This window comes from Nicotiana tomentosiformis, chromosome 3 (assembly GCF_000390325.3).
Source record: "Nicotiana tomentosiformis chromosome 3, ASM39032v3, whole genome shotgun sequence".
Lineage (NCBI taxonomy): Eukaryota > Viridiplantae > Streptophyta > Magnoliopsida > Solanales > Solanaceae > Nicotiana > Nicotiana tomentosiformis.
The window spans coordinates 2,235,372-2,256,411 of NC_090814.1; the positions used below are offsets into that span (position 1 = coordinate 2,235,372).

A 21,040-nucleotide genomic window follows, 5' to 3' on the forward strand; every position below is an offset into this window, starting at 1 on the left:
TCAAATTCCGGTGGCCTTGGCTTTCAGCCGACCAAGAGCCAAAGTATAGAACAAGAGAATGAGAGAACAATAGAGCGAGAGCCTTTAGTTTTTAGTGAATCTCGTGAAATAAAAGTTTGTTTCAAAGGGGAATGGGGAGGGATTTATATAGTAGTAAAGATCAACACATAAAATAAGGAGATGCAGTAGATTAAACACAATAAGGAAAATATGGCATGCAAAAATCAATTAGAATCAGTTTTAGGGTAAATCCAGGAAACCCTAGTTCAGACGAGGAACAAAATGGTAAAAAGCTCACTGAATCGAAGCCATGGGGTCTGATAGTGAGTGTATCAGGTCAGGAACATAAAGATGATACAGAATCGGAGTCAAACAAACACCAACGACTCAGCTTCCATAAATAATCAAGTACCCAGTACTTCTAACGTTCAAAAGATGGTAAGTAACTCCGTGTGTGCAATAAAAGGAAAGGAATCATGGATGATTTTCATGTAATATCGGATTGGGGATGGGATTTGAGTGAGGCGGCAAGGGTTTAGGTTTGAGAGATGAGAGCATGTGAGGGTGGCTGGGGAAAGGGAATAGTCTCTAGGGTTTTGGGGTAGGGATATAAGGAAAGGGAGTGGAGTGTTGTGAGTTGTTGATCGCTTTTGATCAACGGTTGAGATTTGAGGAGAGCTGGGTCGGGTTTTGGACTGGATAGGCTTATTGGGGTTGGGCTTGAGGATTGGGCCAGGGGTTTGGGTATGTTTAGTCGGAAAATAGCTCAAACAATTGGGCCAGCTTTTTAAATAAGAGATTAAAAGGAAAATAATTTAATAAAATAGTTAAATAAATATATAAAAATGTTTTTTATGCAAATTAATACCTTAAAACAATATTAGAAGATTATAAAAAATGTAAAATATTATTTTGACCTTGAATAAAATGACAAATGCAATAAAATTATAAAATATAGGCTATTATTGCAAGGTTGTGCAAATAGCCTAAAATACTAGTTTAAAAAATGAAGTAAAAATATTTGAAACAATGTATTATGGATGAAAATAATAATTTTAGATTTTAAGTCATCACAAAATGATTTGAAGGAGTAATTAATAAATATTCAAGTAATTTAAATGTAAGAAAATTAATTTTAAAGCTCTAAAAATTATGGAAAATTATAGAAAATGCTTGTATAGATTTTTTAAACTAAATAATGATGCGAAATGATATTTTGAAAGTATATATACTATTTGAGAAAATATGAGGGCAAAATTGGGTATCGACAGTCACAACGCATGTTTCGACCCGAGCTAGTACCACAAATCGAAGTCGAAGTCAACAAGCTCATCGAAGCGGGATTTATTTGAGAGGTGAAGTACCCATCATGCATATCGAATATTGTACTTTTCAATAAGAAGAATGGTCAAATACGTGTTTGTGTTGACTTTTGAGATCTAAACAAGGCATGTCCGAAAGTTGACTTTCCGCTACCAATTATTGAACTCATGGTTGATGCTACAACAAGGCATGAAACTATGTCATTCATGGATGGGTCCTCCGGATACAATCAAATCAGAATATCTCCAAAAGATGAAGAGTGTACTACTTTCCGAACTCCAAAAGGGATATACTGCTACAAAGTGATGCCCTTCGGTCTGAAGAATGCTGGTGCTACCTACCAACATGCAATGCAAAACATCTTTGATGACATGCTTCACAAGAGGGTTGAATGCTACGTCGATGACTTGGTGGAGAAGACTAAGAGTAGGCGTTACCATCTTGAAGACCTTCAAATTGTTTTTGAAAGGTTAAGAAAATTCGACTTGAAGATGAATCCACTCAAATGTGCATTTAGAGTTACCTCAGGAAAGTTTCTTGGCTTCATTTTGCGTCATCGTGGAATTGAAGTTGACCCCGAAAGATTTACGCCATTTAGAAAATGCCGGAGCTGAAGAACTTGAGGGAGCTTCGAAGTCTCCATGGAAACTTAGCATTCATCCGGAGGTTCATCTCTAATTTGGCCGGACGGTGTCAACTCTCCAATCATCTATTGAGGAAGGATATCCCTTTTTATTAGGATCAGTCGTGTCAAAACGCTTTTGAAAGCATCAAAAGATACTTGTTGAATCCACCTGTGTTAGGAGTGCCAATGCTTGGGAAACCATTAATACTTTACATCGCGGCACGGGAACGTTCACTTGGGGCACTACTTGCTCAAGAGAATGAGGAAGGAAAGGAACAAGCCTTGTACTACCATAGTCAAACTCTGATAGGAGCTGAGTTAAACTATACACCTGTTGAGAAAATATGCTTAGTGTTACTTTATGCGATAAATAATCTAAGGCATTATTTTGAAGCATACATCATCAAACTCATCTCTCGAGCAGATCCCGTGAAGTTCGTGATGACTCGACCTATTCTTTTTGGACGCCTAGAAAGATGGTCCATATTGTTTAACCAATATGAGATCACATACACACCTCAAAAGGTTGTGAAAGGACAAGCACTAGCCAATTTTCTAGTTGATCACCCTCTTCAGGCGGAATGGGAGCTTCCTGATGAGTTTTCAGATGAAGACGTTTTGTTCATTAAAGAATTACCACCATGGAAAATGTTCTTTTATGGATATGTACGTCATAATGGTGCGGGGGCAGGTGTTTTGTTGATCTCTCCAGAAAGACAAGTCTTGCCATTCTCCTTTGTTTTAGGTGAAACATGCTCCAACAATGCTGCATAGTACCAAGCTTTGATCGTCGGTCTTGAAATGGCATTAGACATGAAGATTCTACAGTTGGAGATCTACGACGACTCTTAGCTGATCATCAACCAACTTTTGGGTAGATACGAGGTAAAGAAGGAAGATATCTTGTCATACCATAAATATTCTTCTGGTTTACTTGAAAAATTCGACCATGTGTTCTTAAACCACGTCCCAAGAGAAGAAAATCGCAAAGCTGATGCTTTGACTAACTTGGCCACGACGATGGAACTTGGAGAGAATCAGTCAACAAAGGTATATGTGTGTCATCCATGGGTTGTTCCTAGACTTCTTGATCTTCAAATCAATGAAAGCCATCATACGTCTATTCGAGTGATTGAAGAAGAAGATTGGAGGCAACCACTGATAGAGTACCTTGAACATGGAAAGTTACCTGAGGATTCGCGACAAAGAACATTCATCAAGCGAAGAGCACCACGATTCATCTTTTATAAGGGGACATTGTTTCGCCGCTCTTTTAAAGGACTATTCTTGTGATGTCTTGACAAAGAAGAAGCCCGCCAAGTGATGGAGGAAGCACAGTGTAGCTCATGTGGAGCACGCCAATCTAGTCCTAAGCTCCATTTTCGCATCAAGAGGATGGGCTACTACTGGACGACAATGGTGAAAGATTGCATGGAGCATGCCAAAAGATATCAAGCTTGTCAATTTCATGCAAACTACATCCACAACCTCCAGAGCCTCTTCATCCAACTGTAGCTTCGTGGCCGTTTGATGAGTGGGGACTTGACGTTGTTGGACCACTTCCAAAGTCATCAAAGGGACAGATGTATATATTAGCTGCCACAAACTACTTCTCTAGATGGGCTGAAGTTGTTCCACTCAAGGAAGTGAAAAAGGAAAATGTTGCCAATTTTATCAAGTCAAATATAATTTTTAGGTACGGTATACCAAGATACATAATCACTGATAATGGAACATCATTTGACAACAAGCTCGTGAGGAGTATATGCGAGAAGTTCGATTTCAAGAAACACAAGTCTTCAATGTATTATGCACCAATGGCCTTGCTGAAGCTTTTAACAAGACGTTGGGTAACCTTTTGAATAAAGTTGTTGCAAAGAATAAGAGGGACTGGCATGAGAAAATTGGTGACACTTTGTGGGCATACCATACAACCTTCAGAACTGCTACACAATCAACTCCTTACTCTTTGGTATATGGCGTAGAAGCAGTCCTTCCACTGGAGCAACAAATTCCATCATTGTGGATCGCAATCCAAGAAGGACTCACGTCCGAAGAGAATGCTCAACTTCGCCTAGCAGAGTTAGAGGCATTGGATGAGAAAAGATTGGAGGCGCAATAAAAATTGGAGTGCTATCAAGCTCGACTAGCTAGAGCCTTTAACAAGAAAGTGCTATCACGATCATTCCAAGTGGGAGACTTGGTCCTAGCTGTTCGAAGACCCATATTCTCAGCAAATGAATAGGCGACAAGTTTACTTCAAAATAAGATGGGCCATATGTAGTGAAAGAAGCATATTCAAGTGGTGGAAACAAAATCGTTGATAAGAATGGTCTCAGAATTGGTCCAATCAACGGCAAATTTTTGAAGCAATATATACTTTCCATGAAAGTCACCTACGCTCCTTGACGCATGAGCCTAAACTGCACGTTGCTATACTCCTGGCCCGCATGAGTCTAAACTGTGTACGGCAACAACAAAAAATCTGCAAGGTTGAAAACCTCAAAAAAGGTGGCCTAGGAAAAAATCAAGACCAATTAAAAAAAAGCCCGCTAGGTTGAAAACCTCGCGAGAGGCGGCCTAAGCAAAAATTAGGATTAAAAAAATATAAAAAAAAACTCATCCCTCTGAACTACGTTATGACTTGATCCTCTTCACCGAGGTACGTAGGTAGCTTAGAGTTTCATTCTAAGTTCAGTCGCATGAGTTATAAATAAAAAAGAGATGGCGTCATGGTATCATCATATTAATTCTTTCAAATTTAGAGGCATATGTAATTGAGGAAAAGAAGACAATTTGGCTTTTGTACATCAATGATAAAAGAAGAATGAGACATCATCCTATACAAGGAATCTAAAGTCATGCAAACGATTGAAAGATAATCATGGTTTCAAACCCGTTCGTGACTTCTCCGTATGATGATCATCCTTGATGGCGTGCCCATGGCATTTAACAGCTTCCATAGTCCCTTAACTACACGTCTTGTTGTTGGCGCAAGGATATACTTCTTCTATTTGAATCTCTCATACATGATCATATACATCACTCTCAAAAGTTCCATCATAAGCTTCATGGAATATCAAAAATTCGAGTATACACAACTTTTGGGGAAATGAGTATTTTCACATGATGATCTCTCAGCAACATCGAGTACGTCTTTTGCATGGAGATTTTGTTTGTTTCTTGTTACTCAAAACATCAAGATATCCACATCTTGTGTGCCTTCTTTGGTCTGAAACCGTGACCTTTTGAGCTCCTTCACAAGTCTGCAAAAGAATAAACAAGGAGATAGGATTTGTGATGATAGCCAAAGTCATTACATGCGAAGCTGTAGAATCAAATTTTAAAATATTTGTTAAGATAGCTAATAATGAATTGAGCCTCCATCTTCAACATGATTATATTTATTGATGTCCAAATTTTATAGGATCAAACCGTTGGTGATTCCGACGCTCCTAGTTCAAGATACAGTTTTTCTTGGCCGAAAGTACGCAAGCCAGAAAGTTCCCTGCATTTAGGTCAAATTGAAAAAACAAATTCTATTGATAGCCCAAAACATTTTATGCCATGAAATTTATATATTTACAGGTCTCTAAGTTTATTTTCTAACGGCGCAAACGGATCTCCATTTGGAGATTACTAGCTCGAGATGTGAATTTTTCCACAAAAGCGGGCAAAACTGAAGAGCAATTTTGGCTGACAGACGGATCAAATTTAAGAAATTGCTGGGGAGAATCTGGAAGGAATCCTTCCATGATATCTTGAAAATTTTGTTTTTTCTGAGATTCTTGCTAATGGCACAGACGGATCATGATTTGGACACTCCTAACTCGAGATATCAATCTTTTGGCGAGACTGTGCAATGCTGTAAAGTTAAAATGCTGGACGCGTTTATCAACTTCAAAACAATATTGCGGCTAATCCTCCAGGAATTTGGTGCTAAATTTTTGATATGTTCCAGCCCCTCGAGTATGATTCTTTAGGAAGAAGCGTCTTGTGATTTCATTGCTCCTGCATCGAGAAATAAATATTTTTGCAGAGACGCGCTAGGTGCTTGCTCGCCGAAGTTGGAAAGGCCTACTCCAGTTGTCTTACTCGTCAACCATGTGGTACATGTTGGCTCGCCAATGATAAAATATTGTCTCTCCAAGCCTCCAAGAGTAGGGATTTTATCGCCAAGGTTGAAAGTACACTTCATGTGTCTCTTGCCAAGCCGCAACAAAGAGACGAGAGGTTCGCTAGCAATGCATCTTCTTAGGGATATCAAGATCGCTAAAACTCTGGCAAAATCCTGCAAAAGAAAATATCTTGAAAGTCCTCGGTCCCAATAGCACGACGTTTCAGCAACATGACACTTCAACCCCACTCATAAATGTCGATGCAGACGACATGAAACTTTTTGATTTCACATGATTGATTGGTGTCGACGGTGCAAAGCTCAATTTAGCAGTAAGTATCAATATTGACGACAAGATGCTTAATTCGACATAAGGCTTACTGCTATCTTCCTGTAGAGTAGTGTATGCTTTGGTTCCTACTGGTTGGGTTGGTTAACGATGATAGATGCATTCGGCGCACTAATTGAGACGTTCTGCTTTCGGACCAATGCTTCATGGGCTAATGCTAATTTTGTTTAGTGATTCTGCTGCTTCATGAATACTTCTCCACAGCCCCACGAGTAACAAAAAGTTTGATTAACAAAAAGAAGAAAAAGGTAAGCACGAGTAACAAAAGGCTTGATTAAAACTATCAGCATGGAAAGGGAAATTAGAATTAGGGAGCCTCGTTAATCTCTAGGCTCGACCATGAGTTAGGTCGTTGAATATCTGAAACCAGCAGTTCCACCAGCCACGCACAAGCCACAAAGACAATGGCATGGAGCTTTCACTCAGCAACAAGAACCGGTGTCAATGACACGACGCTTCAATGCTGATGGTGAGCATTGTGACGTGTACTTCTTCGTCAAATCTCAATGGATCGTATGCTTTATGAACCTCTTCCCTACAAAGGAGTGGTGATCATCCACTTCTTCTCATGATGCGGATTGGGGAACTCGCCATGTATATCTTCTTCAAACCTACAAAAAAAAAAAGAAAAAAGAAGTATGTTGCCCGAACAATCCTCTCAATTTCAGCACTTGATTCAAAGATTTGTTGCGTCTGGAACAAAAGGGCTGGAGCTTCGAGTTTTATAGATGTTGTATATCTCCGAGTCTTGTTGCCCAATAGTGCAAACAGCTCTTAGTTCGGATGCTCCTATCTTGAGATATGCATTTTTTAGCAAGAGCGTACAAAGCTGAAACACTAGAGCCAGCATGTCGGAACTCGTGTTCCAAATTCAGCAAATTATCTGGAAAAACCTAAGGACATCCTCACTGTGATTTCTACATATGTTGTAGCTCTAGGAGTCTAATTTTCACGCCGCAAACAGCTTTTGATTTGGACACTCTTATCTCGAGATACGACTTTTTCTCCGAGAGTACATAGAGCTGTGAGATCAACGGGCCAGACGTTTACACCAACTTCAAAAATTAATTTCATACAATCCAGAAGGAATATGGCTGTTAATTTTTGATATGTTGGATTTATTTGAGTCTAGAAGCAATAGAATTAAGTGACTTGTGATTTGGACTCTCCGATCTCAATATATAAATCTTTCGTCGAGAGTGCGCAAAGCTATGAGATCAACATGGGCCAGACGTGTAGATCAACTTCAAAAATTAATTCCAGCTAATACAAACGGTGATTTGTACTTAATTTTGGATATGTTTTAGTTCTATGAGTCTAGTTTCGGTAGAAATAAGTGGCTCATGATTTGAAGTCTCCTACAGCAAAATATGAATTCTTTTTTGCGAGGGTATAAAGCTGGCTGACTGGTACTGCAATTAAAAAAGGCATGACTGGTATTCTTTCTATTTTAGAGGAAAAAAAATAAAACGAAGAAAGAAGTGAAAGCAGACTATGAGCAGTCGTGTTCAGCGCGAAAGGAACCCTATGTTCACGACTCTCATATACCAAGGTAAAGGAAATAAAGATTCCTTATATTAGATTGTTTAAGGTGGTGGAACTTTCCCTATAAAAAAGAATTTTCTTCAAGTAAAAAGGAAATTCTTGTTTGACTTGAAAATTTTAAATGGTAAATATTCATTAGAAGATGACTTCTGAGACGTATTTGAATTCAAGTCAAAGTGGAAGAGGGGAAGGCTTCATGCATGAGCCTCACGTGGCTTTGTCATAAGAAATTGATCTGTGATAAAATTGTCACACATTGTTCAATGTGACCATGTTTTGGTTACCATAACTTTGCTATAAAGGTTACTAATAAAGTATTGTTTAAGTACAACATACTTGACGCCATAAGTTTCTTTCAATTCGATTTAGGCTTCACTGGAGAGTCACAATTGGCCAAAGAATTCAAGTTCTTTATTTATGGGCAAGAAAGAAAGTGTTCTTCTCATGGATACATCAAGCCTCCTCTTCGAGTTTCGACAAGCCTACACTCTGACAAGCCTTGAAATAGGGGGCATCTGTAGACATATAAAATTTATTCGGTATAATCCCTATAAAATTTGAATTAAATAATTAATTTAGACTTTATAAATTAAAATTAGTCTATTTTATTATTTTCAAGCCCAAGGTCCATTTTATCTTAAGGTCGAGACTCATGCCATGTGTCAAGTGACATAGCATGTCCAGTCAAACCCAAAGCCAAGATGATGCCACTTGTTAAATAATGTGGCAATCCCAGTACAAAACAGTGACCAATCACGAATCGCCAAGTGTCTAAAATGACATGTCTTGGCCAATCACAAGCAAGCTTATCACACAACTTGTGTGATAAGTTTGGTAACTCATATGAGCCAATCAAAATCAAGTAAGAGAGTTCATATGTAGTTGGAGTGTCCATCCTCTACCATTATAAATAGAGGGGTTACATAACTCTTTGAGGACATTCAGAATTGGAGAAGAACATTCCGCAATTGGTGAAGGCATCCACAAACAGAGAGATCAATCATCAAGTGCATAGTTCTTCAACAAAGGAGTGATCAACAGAGTTCTTCCCAGAGATCAACCCGTAACAACAAAGTGTTGCTCAATGTTCTTGGCGATTAAATACATCACAAGGAGGTCTGCATCATCCTACATTCGAGAAAGACGTTTCTCAAGCCCTCGAATCACGGAGAATTTCAGTGAGGAAAATCAAGGGATACATAGAATTAAACTCACAAATATTCATCAATAAAATCTCTTTTTCTTCATATTATTTTTGTTGCAGTTTATTTTCCATACTATGAAACTTTGTTGCGAACAAATTTTGGTACGCTATAATTTGATACCAAATGGGCAATACTCGATCACTAGCTCCTACATTGCACTGGTGGGGCAGCATGAAAGATGGAAGACTGCTAAGTTAATCTGGTCATCACTAGCTCAACCAAAACACAGGTTTGTGCATGGTTTGGTTAGTTGTACAGGGCAGATTGCTCACTAAAGCGAGGCTGAGACACCTTCATATCCCAGTAGCGGATGATACATGCTGCCTCTGTGATAGACAAGCTGTGGAGACTCCCCTGTACTTATTTGTAGATTGTGACTGGATAGGGAATGTGCGAGAAAGCATCCAGCAATGGATAAGGATTGATGTTTGGCTATAATTATATATTTTTAGTGCATTACTTATCTTATATTTTGAGGTTTTAAAGCTAAATTATACTATATTTGTGTTTAATTGAGTCTATTTTATGTGTAGGTACGTTGAAGACGAAATTAGGAGCAAAGTAGAGATTTTATGTGTACTTTATGCATTACAAAAATGGCTCGTGATTATTTGATGATGGAAAATATTATAATGAAATAATGAAACAATGAATGAAGACAAATGAGTGAAGACAAATCAAAAGAATACAAAAGTAAATTGCAAAAGAGGAAAACAAAAACGTGAAAGAAGGAAAAGTTAGGCAAAGCAAATCAAAAATAAGAATTGAAGCAAAAGTTAGGCAGCACATATGCAAAATGAGAAACGAAGCAGCAAAGCACGCGACACGAGGGATTCATCTCGCGCGAGAGCTTGCGACGCCAGTGCTGCAGCGAGCGTGTTTCGGATTTTTAAAGCCTATTTTGTCTCCTTTTTAATTTTGGACTTAGTTATTTTGTCTAGGTCTTTTCCTTACACATATAAATAGTCATTAAATACCATTTTTAGAGGGGAGAGCGCGGAGCTGCCGTGGAGACCGGAATTCATCAGATTCCATCTTTCTTCCATCAAACTTAGTAATCTTTACTTTTTTTTGATGATTTGTTATTTTTCTACCATGTCTATGTGGAACTAAACTTCACGTTCTAGGATTGTGGTTGTCATGAATATTGAAATTTATTAATTATATTACCGTTAATTTGAGTTATCATCTTTGGTTGTTTCTCTAATTCTGTGTATAATTGCTTAATTGTTTGGCCAGCAGTTGAGTTCTATTTACTATCTATGTTATGCTTGGGAAAGCCGTGTTTAGATTAGAGTAGAATTAGAGAGAGCTTGTTTCTGAACCCGTGGCTCGGGAAAAGATTTCGCGGTTAGGATAGGAATTTACCTAACAATCTTGCTTAGTTGAATACCGTATTATATTCGTTCATGATAGATTCAAGACCATAGGGATATATGGTTAATATATTATGGATAGACAGATAGTATTGTGGGAACATGCTATTTATATAAACGATCCGTTTAACTAACAATCATAGATAATTTGGATTAACATGTGTAATTACGAACTCAATAGGATTGATAAACCGATCACAACCCTGAAATCTATATCTCCCTTGGTTACATGTTTGAATTTCGCAATAGCAGTTGTAATAGAAAAGTTAAAATTTTGATCATCTTGGACAGTAAATTGATTTCAGTTTGCTTAGTTAACGTTTAATCTAAGTCTTTGTGGGTTCGACATCCGACTTTTGAGTCACTTTATTACTTGACGGCCACGTATACTTGCGTGTACTTGGGGAACCAACAAATTTTTGACACCGTTGCCAGGGACTTAGTTATTGATTGTTTATCTAAGTTAAGATTTTAATTGATTTTTGTTCAAGTTTTTAATTTTCTTATTTAGTTAGTATTTTTTTTCTTTTACTTACTTTCACATGGCATCTTGAAATGTAAATTGTTCGCATGATGATTATTCTTATTTTGATGATCATTGTCCATGTTGTGGAGGACCCCACTGGTGAAAAACTTATCATAATATTCCCGGGAGTGAGTTGTACGCACAATCTCAATCTTTTGAGTGAAATATTTGTAATGTGTGTGGTGGTCAAGGTGGCCATTGGGATGGCTGTCCTAATTCTTTTGATCCTTCTTCGAGCCCTAATTATTATGTTTCTGATAATTTTTGTGAGTTTGATAGGAACAAAGTGGAGAATGTGGAATATGATGCTCATATAATGGATATGATGAGGGAAATAATGGAGCAAACTCAATTTTTAAGGGAGCAAACTCATGAACATCGAAAAGAGATGGAAAATCTCAAGGCAATAAATAAGAGAATGTAGGCCAAAATAGAAAAATGGGTTGAAACATTTGATGATCAACAAGCTGCAGCCTTAGTTGATAGTCAGGAAGAGCTTCAAATTCGAGAAGAGAGTGAGTTCCAACAAGAGAAAAATTTTAAAGAAGAGGAGATTTTGAGCCAAACTTGGCTAATCGAACAAGCTGAGCGATTAGAAATATATAAAGTTCAACGTGAGAAAATTACAGATGGGATAAGAGACTTAATAAAGGGGAGAGCTGAACTGGGATAAGAGATCGAAAAATTTGGTACTGCTATTCACGACTTTGGAACTCAATTGATTGCAAAGGTTGATGCGTCTAACGCCCAACAAAATAGTTCTGAGTTGTGTGAAACTGAAAAGGAGCTTATAGGCCAAATTGAGGAGCTAAAAGTGGAGAGTCAATCATTCGACCGTACTTTTATTAATGATGTCCATGTTGAGGGAAGCACTCTAGAGTCATGTGAGGAAGTAGCTAATATTATATGTGAAGACTCTAGTCTGTGTACATATGAGGATGTAAAGAGTGATGCAATTCTAGATTTGGGGCGTACTGGATCTCATTCCATGCATTTTTTAACATTGTGTTTGGATGATGACATAGAAATCAAGTCATCTGAGCCTTTGGAGGAGCCAATGAACGAGGAACGGGGTGCCTATGTTCTTGAATGTGTTGTGCCAAAAAGTAAAAATTACATTCCTCATCTAAAGGCCAAGAAGTGTAGAGTGGAAAATTTAATGCTTGGCCTAGTTTTCTTTGAAGCCCCACCGAAGGAGCATAGCCACGGACTGGATACCCTATTGGGGGCTCAATTCATAAGTTCGAGGTGGAGGCAAAAAGTGGTTCAAGTCGTGTCGCGACGTTAAATCAGGTGCTTGTTGGGAGACAACCCAACTTTACTGCTTTCTTTTATTTTTATTTTTATTTTTATCTTATTATTGTTGTAGTGTCTGTTTTTATTTTGTAGGATTATAAGCATAGGAGGCAAAGCCATTGGAAGAGTGTAAAAGCGAGCTAGATGGTGAGAACTAAGTGGGGGGTGACCACACAAAGGACCATGCCCGGGGAAGTCTGAGCACCTGTGAGCCGCTATTGCTTCGGCCTTTGGCTTTTCAGGGAGTTTCTTATCTACCTTCGTTATTATTTTGCTTTATTTATGCATTGGGGACACTGCACTCCTTTAAGTGTGAGGTGAGAGAATTTCTCTAGATAATTAGTAGTAGTATGTTAGAAAATATTAACTTCTTATTTTGATTTTACCTTCTTATTTTTATTTTCGTAGTTGTGTAGTATGTTAGTAGCTTAATTTATTTATTTTTAAATGTGGAAAACAAGAAGAAGAAAAAATTCGAAAAAGGTAGAAAAATTGGACTTTTCCCGACGATGGATCTCCTAGACAGTTTTCTTGAGGGATTAAAGTCTAAACAAAAATCCAAAAATATGTCTTTTAGCTTTCTTTAGGTAGTAATAATCCCCAGTGATTTTTCTTTGTGCCTCGGTTCTTTTCCATGGGATGTAGTTTGAACAGGGTAGTAGTTTTTTCTTTTATTTGTTTTATTTATTTTTAGAGTAGATTAGAAATTAGGGAATAAATGGACGAAAAAAGATAAGATTCCTAGGCGCCCTTGACTTGTTTGATAGTAGCATATTTAGGTTTTGGCATGCATAGTATCTTCCCTATGTGCTAAAATTGCTTATGATGCCTTGGTCATTTGGATAGCATGTTTTGTGACGCCTACGTCTCATTTTCTTGACTTAATATGTTCACTTTGTGCTTAATGCTTAACATCTCGTGGCTCCGTGAATACTTGCATTAGTTTGAGAGTCGGAATGAAATTGTCCTTAGTGAGTTATGTGCTATGTGAGGTGAGATTTTTGTATAGTCCATGTTATTGTGCTTGTGTCTAGAACTTGCCCGGTATGTGAGTCGAAGCGAAATTTTAGGTGATACTCGGTTTGAAAAATAATTTTAGGCTATCTTTGTTCTTTTTGAGTTTAATGCTTATCATAAATAAAATATATCCCTAGTTAACCATTTTGAGCTTATAGACTTTTATTTGGCATCCACATTACAAGCCTAAACCTCTTTTGTTCTAAATTGATATTGTTTTGATCATTTTACCTTTTAAAGCACTTTAAGTGTGAGATGAGCGCTAAAAGAAGTAAGAAGGGACTAAGTGTGGGGTGACTTTTGAGTGGAACCAATGAAAGAAAGGAGTGTGCACTTATTTTGTAAAATAATACCCCATTAGCGGAAATTGATAAAGAAAAAAAAAAAGAAAAATCTGAAAAAAGAAAAAGAAAAAAATAGCAGATGAATTGATATTTTGTTCTTGCTAGTGGGAATGAATTAAAGTAGTGCTTAAAGAAAGAGGGAACATTGTTAGGGATGATTTTAGTTGTGAAATTAAAATTGCGATTGAAGAATTTGCGCTTACAGTTGATTATGTGATGTGTTAAAGTGCTTAGGAGGGTTAGCCAGTATTCCTAAAATATATCCTACCCGTCCTTTAGCCCATATTATAACCATAAAAAGTCCTAATTGATTTTAGATCGATTAAGCCTACATTAGTAGAGATTTATATTATGGACAAGCATATGGTACCAATTGCATGCATGTGACTTCTTTTGTGAGAGTGAGAGATTTTCTTTGATATATATGAGTCCTTAAAATATATTTGAGCATTTGATTTGAATGTATGATTTCAACTTACTCTCCTGTTCTTGTTGTGAGGGCACATGGTATCACGAGGGATAGGTAACGTTATTAGACTTCTCTCTATGATGTTGGGTGTTCAAGCCATGAGTACACTGTGAAATTGAGTTGGTTTTTGAGGCTAGGATTTTTATGAGCATGTTGTCTTTGTTTGCATATTTTTGAAGTATGGCATAAGAAAACGGAAGTGTATATAATTGCATATGCTAAGGTTTAATTGTTGCTATTTGTTGCTATCAACCATGGTCATTGGTGTAGTGTGCCTCAATTGTGTAAAAACAAAGTGCTCAAGGATAGTGTGAATTGTTGGTTGACTCGAGGACGAGCAACGTTTAAGTATGGGATAGTGATGTTTGGCTATAATTATATATTTTTAGTGTATTACTTACCTTATATTTTGGGGTTTTAATACTAAATTATACTATATTTGTGCTTAATTGAGTCTATTTTATGTGTAGGTACGTTGAATATGAAATTGGAAGCAAAGTAGAAATTTTATATGTATTTTATGCACTACGAGAATAGCTCGTGATTATTTGACGATGGAAAATATTATAATGAGATAATGAAACAATGATTGAAGACAAATGAGTGAAGACAAATCAAAAGAATACAAAAGTCAATTGCAAAAGAGGAAAACAAAAACGTGAAAGAAGGGAAAGTTAGGCAAAGCAAATCAAAAATAAGAATTGAAGCAAAAGTTAGGCAGCACATATGCAAAATGAGAAACGAAGCAGTAAAGCACGCGACGCGAGGGATTCATCATCTAGCGTGAGAGGTTGCGACGCGTGAAGCTCGCGTTTTGCCTCGCATCGCGAGGTCCGCGAGCATGTTTCGAATTTTTAAAACTTATTTTATCTCTTATTTGGTTTTGAATTTAGTTATTTCGTCTAGATCTTTTCCCTACACATATAAATAGTTATTAAATATCAATTTTAGAGCAGAGGACCGACTTTGGACAGACTTTAGACGAAGAGAGAGCACAGAGCCGCCATGGAGGCCGGAATTCATCAGATTCCATCTTTCTTCCATTAAACTTACTAATCTTTATTTTTTCTTGATGATTTATTGTTTTGCTACCATGTCTATGTGGAGCTAAACTTCACGTTCTAGGATTGTGGTTGTCATAAATATTGAAATTTATTAATTATATTACCGTTAATTCGAGTTATCATCTTTGGTGTTTTCTCTAATTCTGTGCATAATTGCTTAATTGTTTGGCCATCAGTTGATTTCTATTTACTATCTATGCTATGCTTGGAAAAGCCGTGTTTAGATTAGAGTAGAATTAGAGAGAGCTTGTTTCTGAACCCGTAGCTCGGGGAAAGATTTTGCGGTTAGGATAGGAATATACCTAATAGTCTTGTTTAGTTGAATACCATATTATATCCGTTCATGATAAATTCAAGACCATAGAAATACAGGGTTGATATATTATGGATAGACGGATACTATTGTGGGAACATGCTATTTATATTAAACGATCCAGTCAACTAGCAATCATAGATAATTTGGATTAACATGTGTAATTACGAACTCAATAGGATTGATAAACCGACCACAACCCTGGAATCTATATCTCCCTTGGTTACGTGTTTGAATTTCGCAATAGCAGTTGTAATAGAAAAGTTAAACTTTTGATCATCTTGGACAGTAAATTGATTTCAGTTTGCTTAGTTAACGGTTAATCTAAGACTTTGTGGGTTCGACACCCGACTTTCGAATCACTTTATTAATTGACGGCCACGTATACTTGCATGTATTTGGGGAACCAACGGGGATCACTATAAGGAAAGGAAAAGTTCATACTGTACTTGAAGGTATTAAGAGGAGACAGTGGAAACAGTTTCAAAAGGAACTAATAGCAGCAATTTGAGGAGCGGTAATATACCATGTATGGAGAGGAAGGAACCGGAAGATTTTTAGGGGAACAACCATAAATACTAAGATAGCGTTGGTGCAAATTAAAAGAGAGATTATAGATAGAATAGAAAGATTTAAGAACTCTAGGAAAGCCAAAAGTTTCCTTAGTTTAATACACATAATACGTTGTAATTAGATGTTACTTGATTTGTCGGAGGCCTGCTCTTCCTGAATGTGGAAGATGGGTGCTCTTTAGGTGTATGGTTTTGTGAGTTAATGGTATTATTTATATTTTTTTACCAAAAAAATAAAAAATTAAGGAAAGTAATTGCAATGGGTTATTATTGCACTATTCAAGCAAGAGTTGATTCTGAACGGGGTGCATCGCCAAGTCTAATAAAGCAATTCTGGGATCGTTCTATATCACTCAAAATAAACAGATATTACACATGCACATAGACAGAAGAAAAGGCTGCGCTTTATGATCAGCTCTGAATCCTCGACCTTTTTGTCTAGATGTAGAACTAAAAACAAACCACAACTTCAAATATATTAGTGATATTTAATAATTGTTTAATAAATTGATTCAAGAAACCCTAAATCCTTGCCTCTTTATCTCTAAAATAGAAATTAATAAATCGCAGCAACTATATAATAGTCAGAATTCTTGCGTATAAGTTAGGTCTCCTTAGTTCAATTTTCTGATAATGTTTTCTTGTGAGCCAATTACTTGGAAACCAAATCAGACAGAAACTCACCGAGAAGGAATTGATTACAAGTTCTATGATTAATGGACTATTTTTGTTTTAAATAATAATAAAGTAGCCCCAATATTAAAAACTTAAAATAATCCAGCAATAATTCTCTATATACTAAAGAGCCTACAAGTTGAGGATCGCTCAGTCAAACAAGCTGAACATGAGCTCATCATCACTCTCTTCTTTTACTTCTTCCTTCTTCTTGTCATTGGCGGAAGGTGCAGCGGCGGCATCGTGAGCGGGAGCAGAGGCGGTAGAAGCCGCGGTTCCGCCGACGCCGACGCCGACGTTCATGACAAGTTCGTCCACGTTCATCTTCTGACAAAGTTTTGCAAAAAGGCTCGGCCAGTATGATTCCACCTTCAAATTTGCTGCTTTTATGAGTGTACCAATTTTCTCGGCATTAATAGGAATGCCATCATCATGTAGGATCAAACAAGCGTAAGTACAAGTAAGTTCACCGGTGGAAGACATCTTTTCTGTATCTCTAGAATAATATTGCAGAAACCCTAATAGAGTAGTAGGAATTTTGAGGTTGTGAAAACAATTTTGTGGGGGTATTTATATAAGTACGAGAAATAGGTTTATTCCTAACATGAGCAGGAGTCCCAACTTGATAGGAATTTTAAGAAAAAAACGTCGGTCGTGTCAAATATTATTAATGCACTTGGCAAAGAGTCCTAAAACTAAAAGGAATTGAAGCAGGATCGAAATTTTACCTATTTTTCAGAAACTAGTTTTTGGATACTTGGGTTGCACGTCTAATATTATGTAGCTTGTCACCAAAAAAATAATATAATAACTATTAATTGCATACAAATTCCAAAACGTTTTGAGTTAAAAACATAACTTATAGTATACAAAATATTATTTGTAGTTATATTTTTATTATTTTATTAAGTACATAAATGTTATTGGTTATATCTAATTTAATAATTTCTTATAAACGATGCTGCTCATGATTATCTCTGTTGAAATCTAATTGATCTTAAATAAAACTAAAAAAACGACCAACCAACTATTGCTAGGAAAATTGTTTATCTTCTTTCTTCCCAAATATCTTGATGGAGACCACCTTCCGTCCTAATTTATGTGCTCTTTTAATATAAAGTACACTGCAATATTTGAATGAGAAAGTAAAATAATGAAACATGTTTACACAATATTTTTAGTGATACATAAAGATTATTTGCACTAAAAAGCTAATGGTCTGCTAGATTTCTTAAGCTCTACCAAGATGAATAAAAGATAGGCCATGAACATCTTCTTCAAGAGCGTGTTTTAGTTGCCCTAGTTTTGATAGATACTTATCTAATAACGTCGAGAAATAACTGCTTAAGACCTATGAATTTCGAAGAATCACTGAGAATACTTGTTATCCTACAAAAAGTTTTAGAGTTTAAAGTTATTTCTCAAAGGTAAAATTAATTGTGAATGTCAAAGATGAAGAGAAGAGCCGACATGGTGAAGATAGCTAAATAGAAAAATTTAAATTGGCCAAGCTATCATTTGATAAATTCCCCAAATGCACATACAACACTGAAGAGAAGGCAAATATGAAATAAAATAACAGCATTTGACTTTAACTCACCTAAGTCAAACTCCCAAACTGCGTGAAGAGAAAACATGTTAGTACTTAGCACCATAGATTTTGCTTTCCATAAAAGATCGCAAAGTGCTTATTTGACTTTGGAGCACATCAATCTAAGTGCAAAAAAAATTCCAAACCAGCAAAAGGAAGAATTTCAGAATGTTAATGCCAAATTCTTGTGTTTAAAATGAAATGAAACTATTAATTGCCACATTAATATTTCGTAATCTCCAACTGTAAATTCTTAACAGATACATTCTCAAACTTTGTACATATTTTGAATGAGTCATTAATTACCATTGACATGATAAAGGATATTTATGATGAAATATTTTTACCTTTTTATACAATAGTTTAACTACAATAAGAAATTATTTATTTATTTACTAAGGGTATAAAAGTTCACTATTTTTTTATGGACATTTTAGTAATTCAACTTTGACTTAGGGGTTTTCCACTTATAATATAGTATGATTAATTATTAATTTAATATATAAATTTAGTTCATTTCGAAATCTTTATATTAGGAGAATAAGTAAATGACTACTACTAAATATTAGAGATATAGTTAAATGACTATTTCGTCTAGTGTAAGATCTATTTTTAAAGGGTAAAAAAGACGAACGATATTTCACTAAGGGCCTTTGTGCTTTTAAATAACTATACTCTTAGGATACGTAGGATACGCGCGTTACGTGCGTATCCGATGCTAATAAGTATAAATTTTTTTAAAAATCACATAAATAATAATGTGCTTGAATTATAAAATAACAATTAAATAAATATCATTTCACGAAAATCGTGAATATAAATTTTAAGCTCTAGAAAGGATTTATGAGGATAGAAAGAGGGGTACGGTTTTAAGAATCTTGAAAGTTCAGAAATGGTTGAGAGAGTTCTTTGTGCGAGAAACTTTCAGCAACTTACTGGAAATTAAAAGTGGGAAGAGGAAGGGGACATGTCTTTCGAGAGGCTTCCTGAAATGTGTCTACTAAAAAAGTACCTGCTGAGTAGAATTTTATGACTAACAACATATCCAAAATTTTAGCTATGAGGATGAACCCCCTACTTTCAAAACTAATATCAAACAACCAGTTTGGCTTTGTTAAGGGTAGATTGATTACTGAATATATCCTCCTCACTCAAGAAATAGTCCATGGCATCAGAATTCATAAAAAAGAAGGCAATGCATTCATCAAACTTGACATGACCAAAGCCTATGACAAGATGTCATGGACATTCCTTATTTCTGCCATGAGAAAGATGGGATTTGTTGAAGGTATTATTGAAACTATTAATCTACTTGTCTCCAATAATTGGTACTCTGTTACCATTAACGGAACAAGATTTGAATTTTTAATTCCACCGGAAGTCTCAAACAAGGAGATCCTTTATCTCCTATACTCTATTTCCTATACTCTTTATTATTGTTGTAGAAGTTCTCACAAGGGCTCTCAACCAACTTCATCAAAATGATAGCTTTATTGGCTTCTCCGTGAAGAATAGAGGCCCCCAGATAAATCATTATGATCTGGTCCTTTTCTGTTCTGGGCACAAAAAGTCCACCAAGATGATTATGATTAACTCAATAAATACCAGAAGGCATCTGGACAGGAAATCAATAAGGAGAAAAGCTTCTTCGTGACCCACGATAATACATGCAGACTTTCCAGGAGCATGATTAGGAGATGGACAAGATTCAAACACTCACCATTCTCTTTCACATACCTTGGATGTCCCATTTACTCAGGAAGGAAGAAAATTTGTCTTATCTCTGATATTACTAAGAAGATTATGAACGAGGCAAATGGTTGGCAAGGCAGATTCCTTACAATTGGAGGTAAAGCTCTCATTATGTAACGATCCGAATTGTCGTTTTGAGCTCTAGCGATCCGTTCAGTGGTTCAAGGTCTTGAGTAGCTTCATATTGTGTATTATGACTTGCGTGCATGCTCGAATTTGATTTTCGGATGATTCGGAATGAATTTGGATGAGTGGTTCTCACTTTAGAAGCTTAATTTGAAAATGTTGACCGATGTTTGACTTTTGTGAAAACGACCCCGTAGCGGTATTTTAATAGCTCCGATAGGTCGTATCATATTTTTGGACTTGGGCATACGTCCGGAATCGAGTTCGGAGGTTCGTAGGTTGATTTGTGTTGTTTTGTCGAAAGTTGACAATTTAAAGGTTTAGAATTTTGATAAGTTTGATCGTAGGTTGACTTCGTAGCTATCGTGCTTGGATTTCTGTTTCGTAACTTGAAATAAGTCTGTTTTGTCATTTGGAATTTGTTCAAAAAGTTTAGCGTCATTTCGAGTTGATTTGGTAGGAATCGGACGCGCGGTTGTGTTTTTAGAAGTACTTGAGTTTCATGTTGAATTCATGTGTTTTGAGGTCCGATTCGTGGTTTCGGGTGTTATTTTGATGATTTGATTGCACGAGCGAGTTCATGTTATAATTTTAGACTTGTGTTGATGTTTGATTTGGAGCCCCGTGAGAATCAAAGTGAAAGTTTGTGAAACTTTGTCAAGTTTTTGAAAAGTAAGAATTTAAGTTTTGAGAGTCGATTTGGACTCGGATTTTAAAACTAATCACATATATGAACTCGTGGGGTTACGGGTAGT

The 21,040-nt window shown here is 36.4% G+C and overlaps 2 protein-coding genes across 2 annotated transcripts in view; one reads left to right on the forward strand and one right to left on the reverse strand.

The window, feature by feature from the left end:
* Window positions 1–3,713: 3,713 nt before the first annotated feature.
* Window positions 3,714–4,070, forward strand: LOC138906948 (uncharacterized). The gene has a single exon (XM_070196612.1). It carries the CDS (start codon window positions 3,714–3,716, stop codon window positions 4,068–4,070), a length of 357 nt encoding a protein of 118 aa, XP_070052713.1.
* A 12,464-nt stretch (window positions 4,071–16,534) lies between these two features.
* Window positions 16,535–21,040, reverse strand: part of LOC104114923 (large ribosomal subunit protein P1-like) — a 146,656-nt gene continuing 142,150 nt past the window's right edge. Inside the window, exon 2 of the mRNA XM_070196663.1 lies at window positions 16,535–17,304. Within this exon, the coding sequence (XP_070052764.1) occupies window positions 16,967–17,299 (333 nt within the window). The 5' untranslated portion in view covers window positions 17,300–17,304 and the 3' untranslated portion in view covers window positions 16,535–16,966. The remainder of the gene's footprint in view (window positions 17,305–21,040) is intronic.